Source organism: Oncorhynchus mykiss, chromosome 5 (genome assembly GCF_057628025.1).
Source record: "Oncorhynchus mykiss isolate SJ-2025 chromosome 5, ASM5762802v1, whole genome shotgun sequence".
NCBI classification, from domain to species: domain Eukaryota; kingdom Metazoa; phylum Chordata; class Actinopteri; order Salmoniformes; family Salmonidae; genus Oncorhynchus; species Oncorhynchus mykiss.
In genome coordinates, this window is record NC_143026.1 from 36,969,148 (window position 1) to 36,984,744 (window position 15,597).

The 15,597-nt window shown below is 43.2% G+C and overlaps 1 protein-coding gene across 44 annotated transcripts in view; it reads right to left on the reverse strand.

Moving 5' to 3' along the window:
* LOC110523706 (AP2-associated protein kinase 1) overlaps positions 1 to 15,597 on the reverse strand; it is a 35,224-nt gene that overhangs the window by 4,945 nt on the left and 14,682 nt on the right. For 2 of the 44 annotated variants that reach the window (XM_090234708.1, XM_090234699.1), the window contains 8 exons: positions 12,259 to 12,488; positions 12,008 to 12,103; positions 11,323 to 11,412; positions 8,386 to 8,490; positions 8,019 to 8,117; positions 6,776 to 6,931; positions 6,364 to 6,474; positions 2,763 to 5,916 (listed from right to left, as the gene is read on the reverse strand). In XM_090234708.1, the coding sequence (XP_090090834.1) occupies positions 5,816 to 5,916; positions 6,364 to 6,474; positions 6,776 to 6,931; positions 8,019 to 8,117; positions 8,386 to 8,490; positions 11,323 to 11,412; positions 12,008 to 12,103; positions 12,259 to 12,488 (988 nt within the window). In that variant the 3' untranslated portion in view covers positions 2,763 to 5,815. Of the gene's footprint in view, positions 1 to 2,762; positions 5,917 to 6,363; positions 6,475 to 6,775; positions 6,932 to 8,018; positions 8,121 to 8,385; positions 8,491 to 11,322; positions 11,416 to 12,007; positions 12,104 to 12,258; positions 12,489 to 12,624; positions 12,822 to 15,597 lie in introns of those variants that run through there. The other 42 variants (XM_090234710.1, XM_090234703.1, XM_090234707.1 and 39 more) reach the window with 26 other exon arrangements.

The following is a 15,597-nucleotide window of genomic DNA, read 5'->3' on the forward strand; positions in this document are numbered from 1 at the left end:
TACAGTGCCTTCAGAAAGTATTCACACCACTTGACTTTTCACACATTTTGTTGTTACAGCCTGAATTTAAAATGGATTACATTTGGATTTTGTGTCACTGATCTACACACATTGTCTTGAGTCAATAAGTATTCGACACTTTTGTTATAGCAAGCCTAAATAAATTCAGGAGTAAAGATGATGTGCAATAATAGTGGTTAACATGATCTTTGAATGACTACTTCATCTTTGTACCCCACACATACAGTTAACTGTAAGGTCCCTCAGTTGAGTAGTGAATTTCAAGCACAGATTCAACAACAAAAGACCAGGGAGGTTTTCCAATGTCTCGCAAAGAAGGGCACCTATTGGTAGATGGGTAAAATTAAAGAAGATACTGAATATCCATTGGAGCATGGTGAAGATATTACTTACACTTTGGATGGTGTATCAATACACACAGTCACGACAAAGATACAGGCGTCCTTCCTAACTCAGTTGCCGGAGAGGAAGGAAATTACTCAGGGATTTCCCCATGAGGCCAATGGTGATTTTAAAACAGTTACAGAGTTGAATGGTTGTGAAAGGAGAAAACTAAGGATGGATGAACAACATTGTAGTTACTCCATAATACTAATCTAAATGACAGAAGACGATTAAACTTGACTATCTAGAGGAAGTAAAAGTCGTAACAAGGTAGCCTGTACAGAAGAAAAAAATATTCCAAAACATGCATCCTGTTTGACACTAAAGTAATACTGCAAAAAATGTGGCAAAGAAATAGTTTTTTTTCCTGAATACAAAGCGTTATGTTTGGGGCAAATCCAACACATCACTGAGTACCAGTCTTCATATTTTCAAATATGGTGGTGGCTACATCATGTTATTAGTATGCTTGTCATCAAAAAAGACCAGGGAAGTGTTTTTTTGAGGACAAAAACTTAGAGCTAAGCACAGGCAAAATCCTAGGGGAAAACTTGTTTCGCTCTGCTTTCCAACAGACACAGGAGCATACCAACCTGCATCACACTGCCTGCTGCTTCTGAAGCTAAGCAGGTTCGGTCCTGGTCAGTCCCTGGATGGGAGACCAGATGCTGCTGGAAGTGGTGTTCAAGGGCCAGTAGGAGGCACCCTTTCCTCTGGTCTAAAGAAATATCGCAATGCCCCAGGGCAGTGATTGGGGACATTGCCCTGTGTAGGGTGCTGTCTTTTGGCTGGGACATTAAAAGATCCCCTGGCTAAATTCCCAATCTGGCCTTCATACCATCTTGGCCACCTAATCATCCCCTGTAACTAATTGACTGTGTTCTCAGTCAATTTATCAGGTGAAATAAGTTTTTTTTAAATGTACCTTTCAGCAAGACTAGAACACGAAGCCAAATATACACTTGAGTTGCTTGCCAAGATAACACTATGCCACTTAGGAACAATTACAGTTTTGCCTTGAAAATGGCTGTCTAGCAATGATCAAACCAAACGGTTCTTCCACTTTGACAAGACAGATTGTGTGTAGCGCGATTACAAATCCATTTTAATCCCACTTTGTATGACAAAATATGGAAAAAGTCAAGGAGTGTGACTTGACTGTGTCCACCTCACTAATAATCACCAACATGAAAGCTTGACAGTCAGGAATCATAGAAAATATGGAGATGACTATTTTCTGCAAATTTTGATGGCAAAAAAATGACACATTTTCAGTGCGGCCCTTCAGACCTCATTGAAGACTGAATGCAGCCCCCGGGGCAAAATGAGATTGACAACACTGGGCTAGAGTATGATATTTACAACAAAACCTACTTGAAATATATTTATACAGAATGAAAATACATTTAAAAAAACAATACATGATAAACAAGAGTTATAGAATCAGATAAAAATATGAACAAGGATGGAGAAAAAAAAAACTAGTCGCAGGGAACTCAGTGACATTTGATCAAAATATGTTTTGCGAAGGAACAACATGAAAACAGATGGAAGGAAAATAATTCAATCCTCCAAAGGGTTTGTAGGGTCTGTATGCAATTTTCCATGATAATAGTTATATTGATTGTGCCTCTCTTTAATAGTAGTATATAAAAGAAAACTAATTGGTCCACAGTAAGGAAGAGACAGAGGGGCAAGCAGGCAGGCAGGCATGCATTTCCACAGAGGCAGTCTTACCTGTGCAGACAGGGAGCAGACAGAGAGCAGTGTTAGCTTGCAGTTCCAGAAGGGGAGGGTTAATGGGGTTAACCCCATTTTAAAAGAGTTAATATGACATGAGAGCCACCATGGAAATAAGTATGTGTGTGAGTTCTTGTATAGGAGTTATCCCTATCAAAATTCTAAGTGTGTGTGTGAGTTCTTGTATAGGAGTTATCTCTATCAAAATTCTAAGTGTGTGTGTGAGTTCTTGTATAGGAGTTATCTCTATCAAAATGCTAAGTGTGTGAATGTATTCAAAGCAAGGATTAGGAATATTTTCCATCATATTTTCTCAAGAAACTATGAAATCCACTCCGAATGTCGTCTCCCAAACATGAGTAATTAAACCTCTGTGCATGTGTAAATAAGGTAAAAATAACTAGTGATTCATTTGCAGTACATGATTGAATTGATGGTACTTCAGTAGAAGCAGTTTTTTTTTTTAAAGGCAACAGCTAGTTAAAATGTGTCGCCCCTCTCCCTCTGAATCAATCTTTCTGCCAATCCATTACGTTAACCACATGATTGCCACTGTGAGGGTGTCAAATTCCCAACAACCCCCCCCCCCCCCACTCAATCAATACTCCACACAACAGTACATTTACATGAATATGTTTATTCGACATCCCTTTCTTTGTAATTCTTTAGTTATCTCACAAAAATAGATTTGTGCACACAGAAATCACAGCTCTGACGCAGGATTGGGTGTCATAGAAACGGACAGGGATCCAGAACAACAGTTTTTTCCACTTTTTGCAAAAACAACAGGGTAACATGAAGGTTCTCGTTTTTTTACAACAACAAATGTAACTACCTGGAGGGCAAGACCTTTACAACAGCACAGTGGTGTCTACAGGAAGAAGCAAGGATTGCATAGGTCAATAGCCACATGAGTATCTATCTATCTATCTGCAGATGGTGTGAGGAGGGGGGGCTAAGATGTGAACTTCAGCCTTCCATTGGTTGCACATGTCTACAAAAGCCTGAGAAAGATGGGACACAACATTGGATTTCAGAATACTGTCAATAAATGTTGTTGCTTGGCATGCCTTGTTTTCGAATACTGCAGTAGAGCAATTATCTGTAATTCCTTAAATGCCCAACAGCATAACAGCATAGCGAGCAGTCCTATCAGGGCGTGTATGTGGTGGTCGTGGAGTCCTGTGTAGTGCTTGCCCCTATGTCTGATACACAACCACTTCGTTATACACTTTGCAGTCATGACAACATGATATGACGAGTCATTATTTCTTTCCGTTCACCATATTCAATCAGATCACAGACTCCAGTGGTCCCACTCAAAAAGACACAGATGCCCTACTCTCAGATACAGTGGCTTGCTTCCTCTATAGGCAACAGAGTGACTCGGCGCAATTCAAGACGGCCTGTGCTTTTCAATATGACGAACACCAACACCACTGTCGATGTCACTGTTTTTGCAGCGAGTTCAAACAACAACACAACCGCATCACATCCAACAACTCAGACTAGCTAGGAGTTACATTACTCTATGTCCACACATACACACACACACCAATGACAACACTGTCTACCAACAAACCAGAACATTCAACAACACGGTCATGCTTCGATATGCATCTTTTTGATCATGTAAAATCTGTGCCGGAGAAAGCATGGAGTCGCAGCACTATTTCAGCGAAGACTGTAGTTCTGCCTTTGTACAGCGTGAGTAAGTATGGTACAGTATAAGACATGGTAAAGTTCCCTGTGTAGTGGTCCCATTGCACAACAAACTAGTTTGTTTATAATACAATCCTCCTTAGGTGAAGGCAAGTAAACAGATGCTACTTGGAGAAATCCTACCCAACCCTCAACAGATCAAAGCTAAGGTTGTCATAACTGTATGTTTTTACTGATGTCACAACGGCAACCCGGGGAGAAATATGGCGAGAAACACATTCTCAAACACAGCTGCACAAACAGGAAAAACATCATGTATTTCTTCTATAATAGTCATCTTTAGAATTATATTTATATATATATATATATATTATCCATCTTTATTTATAGACTAATATTCAGTTCATACATTCATTCTCTAACACTATTCATACTCACATTTAATATTAGTTACATATGAAATTAATTTTTCTATATATATTTTTTTTTTTATTCTCACAATGTAACGCTATGATGACAGATGAAGAACAGAGCACATTTGACCAATTACTTTTTGAGGAACCAAAACGTTAAGACCACTGGGTCCGTGGGTATTGCAGGTAAACATACATTTACAGTATGTAGGGCCGATAAATGACTATGATATAGGACCTATGTACAAGTAGGAATGCACGTTTGCAGGGAATGATTGCGTGGGCACATACAGCCTGAAATGAAAGGGATGATATGGACTGTCTGTATACATGTAGTCAGACTAAAGAGGGCAAGAAAAGAAAAACGAGCAAATAAATGCTTTCGAAAAGCATCAACGTTGTCAACGTGTAGCCGACTCCCTAGCCAAGCTCGTGTTTTCACATCTTAGCTTCTTCCTTTGGGAATGTTAACTCCACATTTCTGTTATTGTAGGCTTAAAGCCTTATGTTGGTGCAAATGTATTCGCTTTTTGAGAAGAACTGACTCGCTAATTTCCACATATAAGGAAGGCTCAACCTCTGGAACAGCTGGTGGACTGTTCCAGTCATTTTAGATCTGACATCCCATCCATCCCGCCTGCAGGCTATGATACCTCATGCTAAGTGCTAAAACACAAGCCCTGGCAACACAGCCACTGAACAGGTAGATAATTAAATTGGCAGATATACCCATGAAATAATTCTGTCTACAATATACAATAAATCAATGGTGTGATATTGGTGTTACCAAATGTGCGCAAACAAATAATAACCCAAGTGAAACATAACAGTGGAAAAAGGAGACAACACATCTACTTGTGCACCATAACAACGAGCCAACAACTACAAGAGTGGAGTTCTCTGGTTCCTTATAGGACACAATGCCGTGTGACTGGACACTGTTCCTAGACATACCAGAGACAGGAATAAAACATGGTGAAACATTCTACAGAAAGAAGAACTCTTGGATGAAGTTAGTGTGTCGTGAACGCAAAAGGTAGAAGCAGCGTGACGTTGTTTGCCATGATGACCCCAGAAGGGCAAGAGAATATAAATGCTGTGAAAGCATGAAATGAGAGGGCAGAGGGGAGAAGAAGAAAAGTGGTGGGCATGATGGGAATCAATACCAGAGGCATGATGGGAATCAATACCAGAGGCATGATGGGAATCAATACCAGGGGCACGATGGAAATCAATACCAGAGGCACGATGGGAATCAATACCAGGGGCACGATGGGAATCAATACCAGGGGCACGATGGACGATGGGAATCAATACCAGAGGCACGATGGGAATCAATACCAGAGGCACGATGGGAATCAATACCAGAGGCACGATGGGAATCAATACCAGAGGCATAGGACAAACACGAACAGGACAATGGCCCAGTGTGTTTGGAATCACAGATGGAGTTTACATGGAACAAGCGTTAGTCACGGGAACGAATAGTGGAACGGGGGTGTAACAATTAATGGTGGGGTCTACTCTCCTCTCGAGCGTCACTACTTCTACCCCCCCCCCCCTCTCTATTTAGTTTCCCGGCTCCCCAGCGCCCTCTACAGGTCGATGAGCTGGTCCACCATGAGCAGGGAGCGGGCCAGGCTGGGCAGGCTGGATTCAGAGCTGCCACTGTTACTGCGAGAGTGGCCTCCTGAAACTGGCCGGACAGAGACGAGGGGGGCAGGGGGTGGGCCAGGGCGAAGCAGGGGGGAGGAAGGACAGGGAGAGAAAGCAGGGGAAGGAATAAAGAACAGACAGAGAAGCCAGGGAAAAGAGGAAGAGAAGATGCAGTTACAGAAGACAGAGAAAGACAGGAAGTAAGCGGAATTGCTCTCCACATACAATCTATGAGCGTCGTTAGAAGAAGGAATAACTACACACAGGGAGAATGTCTACTCAGATTAATCTAAGAGGGGAAGATGAGCAGGGTTCAATTACACTACTGAGGACACTGACTGGAATCAATCCCAGAATTCATCTGACCATGGCTGAGGAACAGTAGGACATCATCATCTCAGAGTGTGGGACAAGGCCCACAAACCCATTCTCTGCCCTTCCTCCTGGCCCTGCATGAAGGCTGCCTTGAACACCACCCTGTCCTTACCTTGAGAGGAGTTTTTGGAGCCCATGACAGGGATGGGGTCAAACTCATCCTCGTTGCCCGTATCTGCACTTGGCACAGGCTCAAAGCCTGAGATCAGGAGATCAGAGGAGTCTGCAGAGGAGGAAGCCGGAGAAAGGAGGAAGGGGAGGTTAAGGTGTTTGGGAGAGGAATAAGAAATGGCTGAAATAGAGATAAAGGAGGAATAGGAGGCGGTGACGCGCAGCTACAGAGGTTCAGAGTAAGAATGCAAGTCAGTAGAGCCTGCTAGCGTAGTTGTGACTAGAGCTAGCCTCTTAACAGGGATAACCTAATCAGTTGTTCCTACGGGGCACATCACGTTTAAACGGGAGCACACTCGCCTCTCCAATTGTAGGCCTAAGTGGCACAGTTCGGGCTTGTGGGTGTGCCTTACCTGCCAGCAGCTGGGTGCAACTCGCAGATACCAGGTCAAACTCATCCAGAACAGACCCAGTGCCAGTGGAAGCGGGAGCAGAGGAGAGAGAGGAGGCTCCAGAGGGGGGAGAGATGAGAGAGCAGCCCAGCAGAGTGTCTTCCCCAAGCAGGGGGTCTGGGGGAGGGAGGGCAGAGGAGGCGAGAGTTAGACAAGATAACAGGAATTGTTAGTTAGTTTAGTAAAACATTTTAAAGAACCAAGGACAAAGTATGAATAATATTATACATGTTCCTAGTAGCACTTATTAAAGGCTCAGCGCAGTCAAAATTCTGTTTTGCCTGTGTTTTGTATCATATTGTACAACAGCTGATGAAACGAACACTGTAAAAGTGTGAGCAAATTTGATCAGTGTTATTCCGGAGGGTTGCTGGTTGTATACAATCTACATAGGACCTTCTAACCAGCAGGTTTGCACGGGCGGGAGTTTTGGCTTTCCCAAGGCGATGTCACCATGTGATAAATTGGTTAATAGACCAATAACAAAGAACCTTCTAAAACCCCTCTGCCAATAACAGCTAGTTTTCAGTTTTCCCTTCCCCACCCACGCCATTCCCAGACAGTCCTAGCAAAACTCTTGCTTGAGATTTTTGGGGGCAAAAAAAAGCTAATTTCGCCCTTGCTACTGATATAAAAATAGAATGTATGGTAATAGAGGCACTACACATCTAAGTTTCCAACCGTAAGTGAGTCATTGTACTATGCCCTGTCCAGTAATAAGCCGACACAGATGTGATGCATTTTTGCTTGCATCATCAAATCATTCAACAAAGCCCCAGGTGAGGCAATTACAGAGCCCTGCATGATATATACAGCATAGTAAACGTCCCAATTCTCAAAAAAAAAACAGGACGTCATCTCTTTTTCACAGAGTTGAAGTGGGCCTATGCTTTTTCATTTCAATTAGCCATTTTATTTCATGTCAGTTTGAATCAGAACATTGGTTGTGAATGACATGTTAGTATCTAACCAGGCTAATAATAGACAAACACTCCAAATATCAATCAACTGTGGTCATTGTACTCAATGGCTTCATTCCATCCTCTGAAAACCTTACACAATGACCCAATACCATTGTGGAGCTGGTATTATCAGTAAAAATGTCAACCTAATCCTCGGATCTAAATCATCATCTTCCACTGTTGCATTGTATTCTGGGAACATCTAGATTGTGTGTTGTCTTGCCTGTGAGACAGAAACTAACCAGGAAGCAGTGCAGAGTCTGTCTCAGACTGGGACACAGGAGCTTCCAGACCAGGGATGAGAAAGTCCAGACTCACCAGAGACTCCTCTATTGGACCCACTACTGTACACGTAGAGAGAGAGAGGGAAGAGAAGGCGAGCGGGAAGCAGAGAAAGGGAGGAGGAGAACAAGGAAGGGAGGCAGAGACAGGGAGAAAGTGAGGGATTAAGAGGACACCCACAAGAGAACAAAATAAGATAAACACAGGGCAGATAGAGGACATTGCCAATGGAGCATTCAATGGAAAACCTTGACTTTTGGAGAGCAATGTAAAAGTGGGTAAAGTTGTGAAATCTCCAGGAGAGGCTGAAAGACAAAGTACTTTTACCATTGACAGCCTCCTCCATAGTTCCACTAAAAGGATCAGCCATGGACAGGAGGTCAGGGAGCAGGAGGTGTGTATCTGGGGACTTCAGTCCCTCAATAAGCTTCTCTATAGGCCCAGAGAGAAAAGAATAGCGAGGAGGAGAAAATGGAGAGAGAGAGAGAGAGAACAGTAAGAAAAAGTGAGAGGCAGTATTACTCCATCTAGCGAGTACAGCATTACATATAGTCATGGCCAGGACAGCAAACACCATCAAATTGAGCAGTGCAAGTGAGGATGGAGAAAAGGGGTGAAGAGAGAGAGAGAGATGAGAAGAGAGTGAAGGACAAGTGATGAATAGAAAGGAAGAAATGCTATAGGGAATGTGGGAGAATGGGTGTTCAATGAGGGCAAATGATGGCACAGCTCCAGCACATCATGTGATGGAAGTATAGAAACCACAATATCGTATTTACATTTTTTTTTTTTTAATCTAGGCCTATATAGATTGGCTCATGTACATTTTCTGGAACTAATCTACTCCAAAGATGCACTCCGTGGATCCTCCAAGCCTGCGTCACCCATTATTTGCAGAGAATGTACAGAACATCATTTATCGCTTATGTATAGGCCTATACAACTACTACAACTATGACCACATTCAATCCACGCATATCGTTAAGGGCCATTTCCTGGTATAGTGTAAACAGTAGCACCGCAGTTCATGGGGAGCCAATAAAGGAACATTGCTGATTAATTCATATTTACATTTGAGTAATTTAGGAGACGCTCTAATCCAGAGTGATTTACAGTAGTGAGGGCATAGTTTTTAAAAACGTTTTTCGTACTGGTCACCAGTGGGAATCAAACCCCCAACCCTGGTGTGACATGTTTGGGGCGCCAGGTAGCCTAGTGGTTAGGGCGTTGGGTCAGTAACCAAAAGGTTGCTGGATTGAGACCCCGAGCTGACAAGATAAAAATCTGTCGTTCTGCCCCTGAACAAGGCATTTAACCCACTGTTCCTAGGCCGTTATTGTAAATAAGAATTTGTTCTTCACCGACTTGCCTAGTTAAATAAAGGTTAAATAAAAAATGTGCCATGCACCACCAACTGGGTCACACGAGTGGCCACTAGTGTCCCCTAGCTCCAAATATGAGATGTAATGATATGACAATCTATTCCAGTCAGTAGTGATTGAGAGCCCCCATGGAGATCATCTACCATGGTATTTACTGTACATTATCAACATTGAGGTTGTTTTAATCAATAGAAGCTCTAAAAAAAACTGGAAAAGTTTTCAATTGTTAAAGTAAGCTATTGACTTTTTCATTAGCTTTGAAGGGTTTTGTAAATCGATTATGTTGATAAATAAATGCAACAAAAATAGTAGAAAATGTTTTTTTTTATCGTACCAGTGGCTTAAACAAAAAAGAGATAAAGAAATGAGAAAATTGATAAAATAGTTTGGGGATAAATTAATTGATTACAGATGGATAAGACAAAGGTGATAACAGAATGACATATTAGGACAAAGAAGCAAGAGACAGAGCTAAAGAGAGGAAATAATCTCTCCCTACAGGAGAGCAAGAGGTTCTTCTAGGGCAAAGAAACAGTTTGCTTGAGGAACCGCTCACATTCAAGAAATGTTTTTATATAAGCTTTCTTTCCACCACATTCCATCAGGCCAGTTAAAATGCATTTAGAATTAGTACTCTCAAAGCAAAAGAGATGTTTGTTCACACAGCCACAAAACCCGAAATGTTACTTTCACACCAGATGAATAAAACGGTCACACAGAGAGCGCTAGCTAGTAGCTACATCCACTAGCTGGGGTTAACCCTAAAGACCACTCTGCACACCGGGTTCTCACAGCACAATACAACCCACACCTGTCTCTCCACTATGTACTTACAGCTGAGCCAGTGGACTGTCACGGACCAAGGTACAGAAAACAAGTCCACTACAGCCCCTTAAACTGGGGGGGGAGAGAGAGCACTGTACATCAGTGCTAGCAACGTGACTAGCAGTACTTTGGCTTCCTTAGACCAAAATGCCACGTTACAATTTGAAGTGCTGCAATATTTGGGGCTTTATTTTAGGCTGAATCAAGAAAAGAGGAGGCTTTGAAAGGTTTTTGAGAACCACTAAGTAGAACAGTCCAGGGTTGCAATGACCACTAATTGTGTGTGGATACCAAGGGTGCCTTCGTAAATTAACTCTGGGCCGTTTGTAAATTCAGAGCCTTTTGCTCTCGGAGCGTTCAGGGTGCATACTGGAGACACTGGCCCGAGGAGTAGGGTTGATCAGAGCGTTCTGACCTCACAACAGCAGTCAAGCACCGAAGCTAACTAGCGAACATTGGCTAGATTGCTAGCTACTTTTAGACACACAGAGAGAGATCACTCTAACCATTTTACCCACCATAGCAGAGCTGGTTAGACTGTTTTCATGTAATTATTATTATTTATTTTTTTAAATGTAAGTCAGTTAAGAACAAGTCAGTAAAGAACCAATTCTTATTTCCAATGACGGCCTACCGGGGAATAGTGGGTTAACTGCCTTGTTCAGGGGCAGAACGACAGATTTTTACCTTGTCAGCTCGGGGATTCGACCTTGCAAACTTTCAATTACTGGCCCAACGCTCTAACCACTAGGCTACCTGCCGCCCCTAGAGGGTTATTCCCTGTAACGGTGTTACTGGCAACAATTTAATAAAGTTTTAAGTCAATGTTTACTGGCACCTGTCCTAACAGACACGTTGTTCGTAAATTCATTAACTATTCTGTGCTCTAGCACTCTCAAACCAGAGAGCTCTGAACTTAAAAGTAGATTCCCAGATTGAATTTACGAACGCACCCTAATTCTGGTCTTAACGTTGACAATAGATTGCCAGCATCACAGTATGTCATGTTGATACACGAGTTAAGTGATTTGGAGTATAGAAAAGGACACTTCCTTACCTGGAGTGTCTGAGAGTGCTAGGATGCTGAACGGGACCGGAACAGTCAAAGACTCTCCTGTATCCAGGCCAAGGAGGTCTTCAGATTGCTCTACTTGTACAGTAAGTAGCAAGGCGGGAGAAAACAGACACACTAATGAACACTTCAGAGGTACACAAAATACGGCATGTCCATCTCCGTCTGATTAGAAGAAGATATGAAGGAGCATGGAGAGCTCAAGGCAAAGAGACAGTGTTTTCTTGGAATGTTATTCAGTGAAGAATGTCCCATTAAATGGCTAGCTAGGGATTTGAGCATACAGAGTTAATGAAATCTTTCAGATTGAACGCTAAGACATTTCTGAGGGCCACTGATGAGGTCACAGAGAGGACCATTCACTCAGCAGGAATATAGAAGCACTTATCAACTTCTACTGTCCTCCAATAGCTGCTGAATTTTCTCTTCACTTCAGTTTGCTCCTCATTTCATGCACCTTGTTTGGAGAGTTGGGTAGCAACAGAGTTCTCTTCCCTTATGGCCATAGAATGACATAGAACAGTGTTTTATAGGATTTCTATGGGTATGTCACCGTAGCTGTTTAATGGAGGATAGAGGACGTGATTGCGATAGGAAGAGAGGAGCTATGGGAATATCTGAGATATATACAGTAGGGAGATATGAGTGATGGAGATGAGAAGGGTCTCACCAGCAGGTTGGTGGGCTGTTTCCCCAGGGGAGGAGACCTCCAGCAGGCCAGGTATCAGGTCCTCTATGGGGGCCGTCTCCACCTCTGCAGACACGTCTAACAATGAAAAAGACAAAGTACTGCAGCTTTATCTGGTTGGAAATACTATTACAGCAGAGGATATATTACAAATTAGGTATAATAATGTACTTTTATCTCCCATCTCTTAGAATTATGAACACATTATTTCACACACGCGCGCACAGCCTTACCATCAGCCTGTTCGTCAACCAAGTCTTTGTTAATCAGATGCTCCGCACTGAGATTGGAGAAGTCATCATCACCAAAAGGGTTCCAGGCGGGCTGACTGAGGGAGCCGATGGGAGGGCCAGGGGCAGAGGCAGGGGAAGGGGAAAAGGCAGCAAAGTTGCCATCCTGGGCTGGTTCAAACATACTCTGCTGAAGGGACTGGGTAGAATTGGGTGGAATTGTACCAACAGATCTGGAAAAACACAAAAAAGTGCGGAACAGGTCATCTTGGAAAGACAGTACTGTGCAGTACCGAAGAGCCCTTACTGCTGCTCGATCATCCTATTTTTCTAACTTAATTGAGGAAAATAAGAACAATCCGAAATTCCTTTTTGATACTGTCGCAAAGCTAACTAAAAAGCAGCATTCCCCAAGAGAGGATGACTTTCACTTTAGCAGTGATAAATTCATGAACTTCTTTGAGGAAAAGATTATGATTATTAGAAAGCAAATTACGGACTCTTCCTTAAATCTGCGTATTCCTTCAAAGCTCAGTTGTCCTGAGTCTGCACAACTCTGCCAGGACCTAGGATCAAGAGAGACACTCAAGTGTTTTAGTACTATATCTCTTGACACAATGATGAAAATAATCATGGCCTCTAAACCTTCAAGCTGCATACTGGACCCTATTCCAACTAAACTACTGAAAGAGCTGCTTCCTGTGCTTGGCCCTCCTATGTTGAACATAATAAACGGCTCTCTATCCACCGGATGTGTACCAAACTCACTAAAAGTGGCAGTAATAAAGCCTCTCTTGAAAAAGCCAAACCTTGACCCAGAAAATATAAAAAACTATCGGCCTACATCGAATCTTCCATTCCTCTCAAAAATTTTAGAAAAGGCTGTTGCGCAACAACTCACTGCCTTCCTGAAGGCAAACAATGTATACGAAATGCTTCAGTCTGGTTTTAGACCCCATCATAGCACTGAGACGGCACTTGTGAAGGTGGTAAATGACATTTTAATGGCATCGGACCGAGGCTCTGCATCTGTCCTCGTGCTCCTAGACCTTAGTGCTGCTTTTGATACCATCGATCACCACATTCTTTTGGAGAGATTGGAAACCCAAATTGGTCTACACGGACAAGTTCTGGCCTGGTTTAGATCTTATCTGTCGGAAAGATATCAGTTTGTCTCTGTGAATGGTCTGTCCTCTGACAAATCAACTGTAAATTTCGGTGTTCCTCAAGGTTCCGTTTTAGGACCACTATTGTTTTCACTATATATTTTACCTCTTGGGGATGTTATTCGAAAACATAATGTTAACTTTCACTGCTATGCGGATGACACACAGCTGTACATTTCAATTAAACATGGTGAAGCCCCAAAATTGCCCTTGCTAGAAGAATGTGTTTCAGACATAAGGAAGTGGATGGCTGCAAACTTTCTACTTGTAAACTCGGACAAAACAGAGATGCTTGTTCTAGGTCCCAAGAAACAAAGAGATCTTCTGTTGAATCTGACAATTAATCTTAATGGTTGTACAGTCGTCTCAAATAAAACTGTGAAGGACCTCGGCGTTACTCTGGACCCTGATCTCTCTTTTGAAGAACATATCAAGACCATTTCAAGGACAGCTTTTTTCCATCTACGTAACATTGCAAAAATCAGGAACTTTCTGTCCAAAAATGATGCAGAAAAATTAATCCATGCTTTTGTCACTTCCAGGTTAGACTACTGCAATGCTCTACTTTCCGGCTACCCGGATAAAGCACTAAATAAACTTCAGTTAGTGCTAAATACGGCTGCTAGAATCCTGACTAGAACCAAAAAATTTGATCATATTACTCCAGTGCTAGCCTCTCTACACTGGCTTCCTGTCAAAGCAAGGGCTGATTTCAAGGTTTTACTGCTAACCTACAAAGCATTACATGGGCTCGCTCCTATCTATCTCTCTGATTTGGTCCTGCCGTACATACCTACACGTACGCTACGGTCACAAGACGCAGGCCTCCTAATTGTCCCTAGAATTTTTAAGCAAACAGCTGGAGGCAGGGCTTTCTCCTATAGAGCTCCATTTTTATGGAACGGTCTGCCTACCCATGTCAGAGACGCAAACTCGGTCTCAACCTTTAAGTCTCTACTGAAGACTCATCTCTTCAGTGGGTCATATGATTGAGTGTAGTCTGGCCCAGGAGTGGGAAGGTGAACGGAAAGGCTCTGGAGCAACGAACCACCCTTGCTGTCTCTGCCTGGCCGGTTCCCCTCTTTCCACTGGGATTCTCTGCCTCTAACCCTATTACAGGGGCTGAGTCACTGGCTTTACTGGGGCTCTCTCATGCCGTCCCTGGAGGAGGTGCGTCACCTGAGTGGGTTGAGTCACTGATGTGGTCATCCTGTCTGGGTTGGCGTCCCCCCCCCCCTTAAGTTGTGCCGTGGCGGAGGTCTTTGTGGGCTATACTCAGCCTTGTCTCAGGATGGTAAGTTGGTGGTTGAAGATATCCCTCTAGTTGTGTGGGGGCTGTGCTTTGGCAAAGTGGGTGGGGTTATATCCTTCCTGTTTGGCCCTGTCCGGGGGTGTCCTCGGAGTGGGCCACAGTGTCTCCTGACCCCTCCTGTCTCAGCCTCCAGTATTTATGCTGCAGTAGTTTATGTGTCGGGGGGCTAGGGTCAGTTTGTTATATCTGGAGTACTTCTCCTGTCGTATTCGGTGTCCTGTGTGAATCTAAGTGTGCGTTCTCTAATTCTCTCCTTCTCTCTTTCTCTCTCTCGGAGGACCTGAGCCCTAGGACCATGCCCCAGGACTACCTGACATGATGACTCCTTGCTGTCCCCAGTCCACCTGGCTGTGCTGCTGCTCCAGTTTCAACTGTTCTGCCTTATTATTATTCGACCATGCTGATCATTTATGAACATTTGAACATCTTGGCCATGTTCTGTTATAATCTCCACCCGGCACAGCCAGAAGAGGACTGGCCATCCCACATATGCTCTCTCTAATTCTCTCTTTCCTTCTCTCTCTCGGAGGACCTGAGCCCTAGGACCATGCCCCAGGAATACCTGACATGATGACTCCTTGCTGTCCCCAGTCCACCTGACTGTGCTGCTGCTCCAGTTTCAACTATTCTGCCTTATTATTATTCGACCATGCTGGTCATTTATGAACATTTGAACATCTTGACCATGTTTTGTTATAATCTCCACCCGGCACAGCCAGAAGAGGACTGGCCACCCCACATAGCCTGGTTCCTCTCTAGGTTTCTTCCTAGGTTTTGGCCTTTCTAGGGAGTTTTTCCTAGCCACCGTGCTTCTTCACCTGCATTGCTTGCTGTTTGGGGTTTTAGGCTGGGTTTCTGTACAGC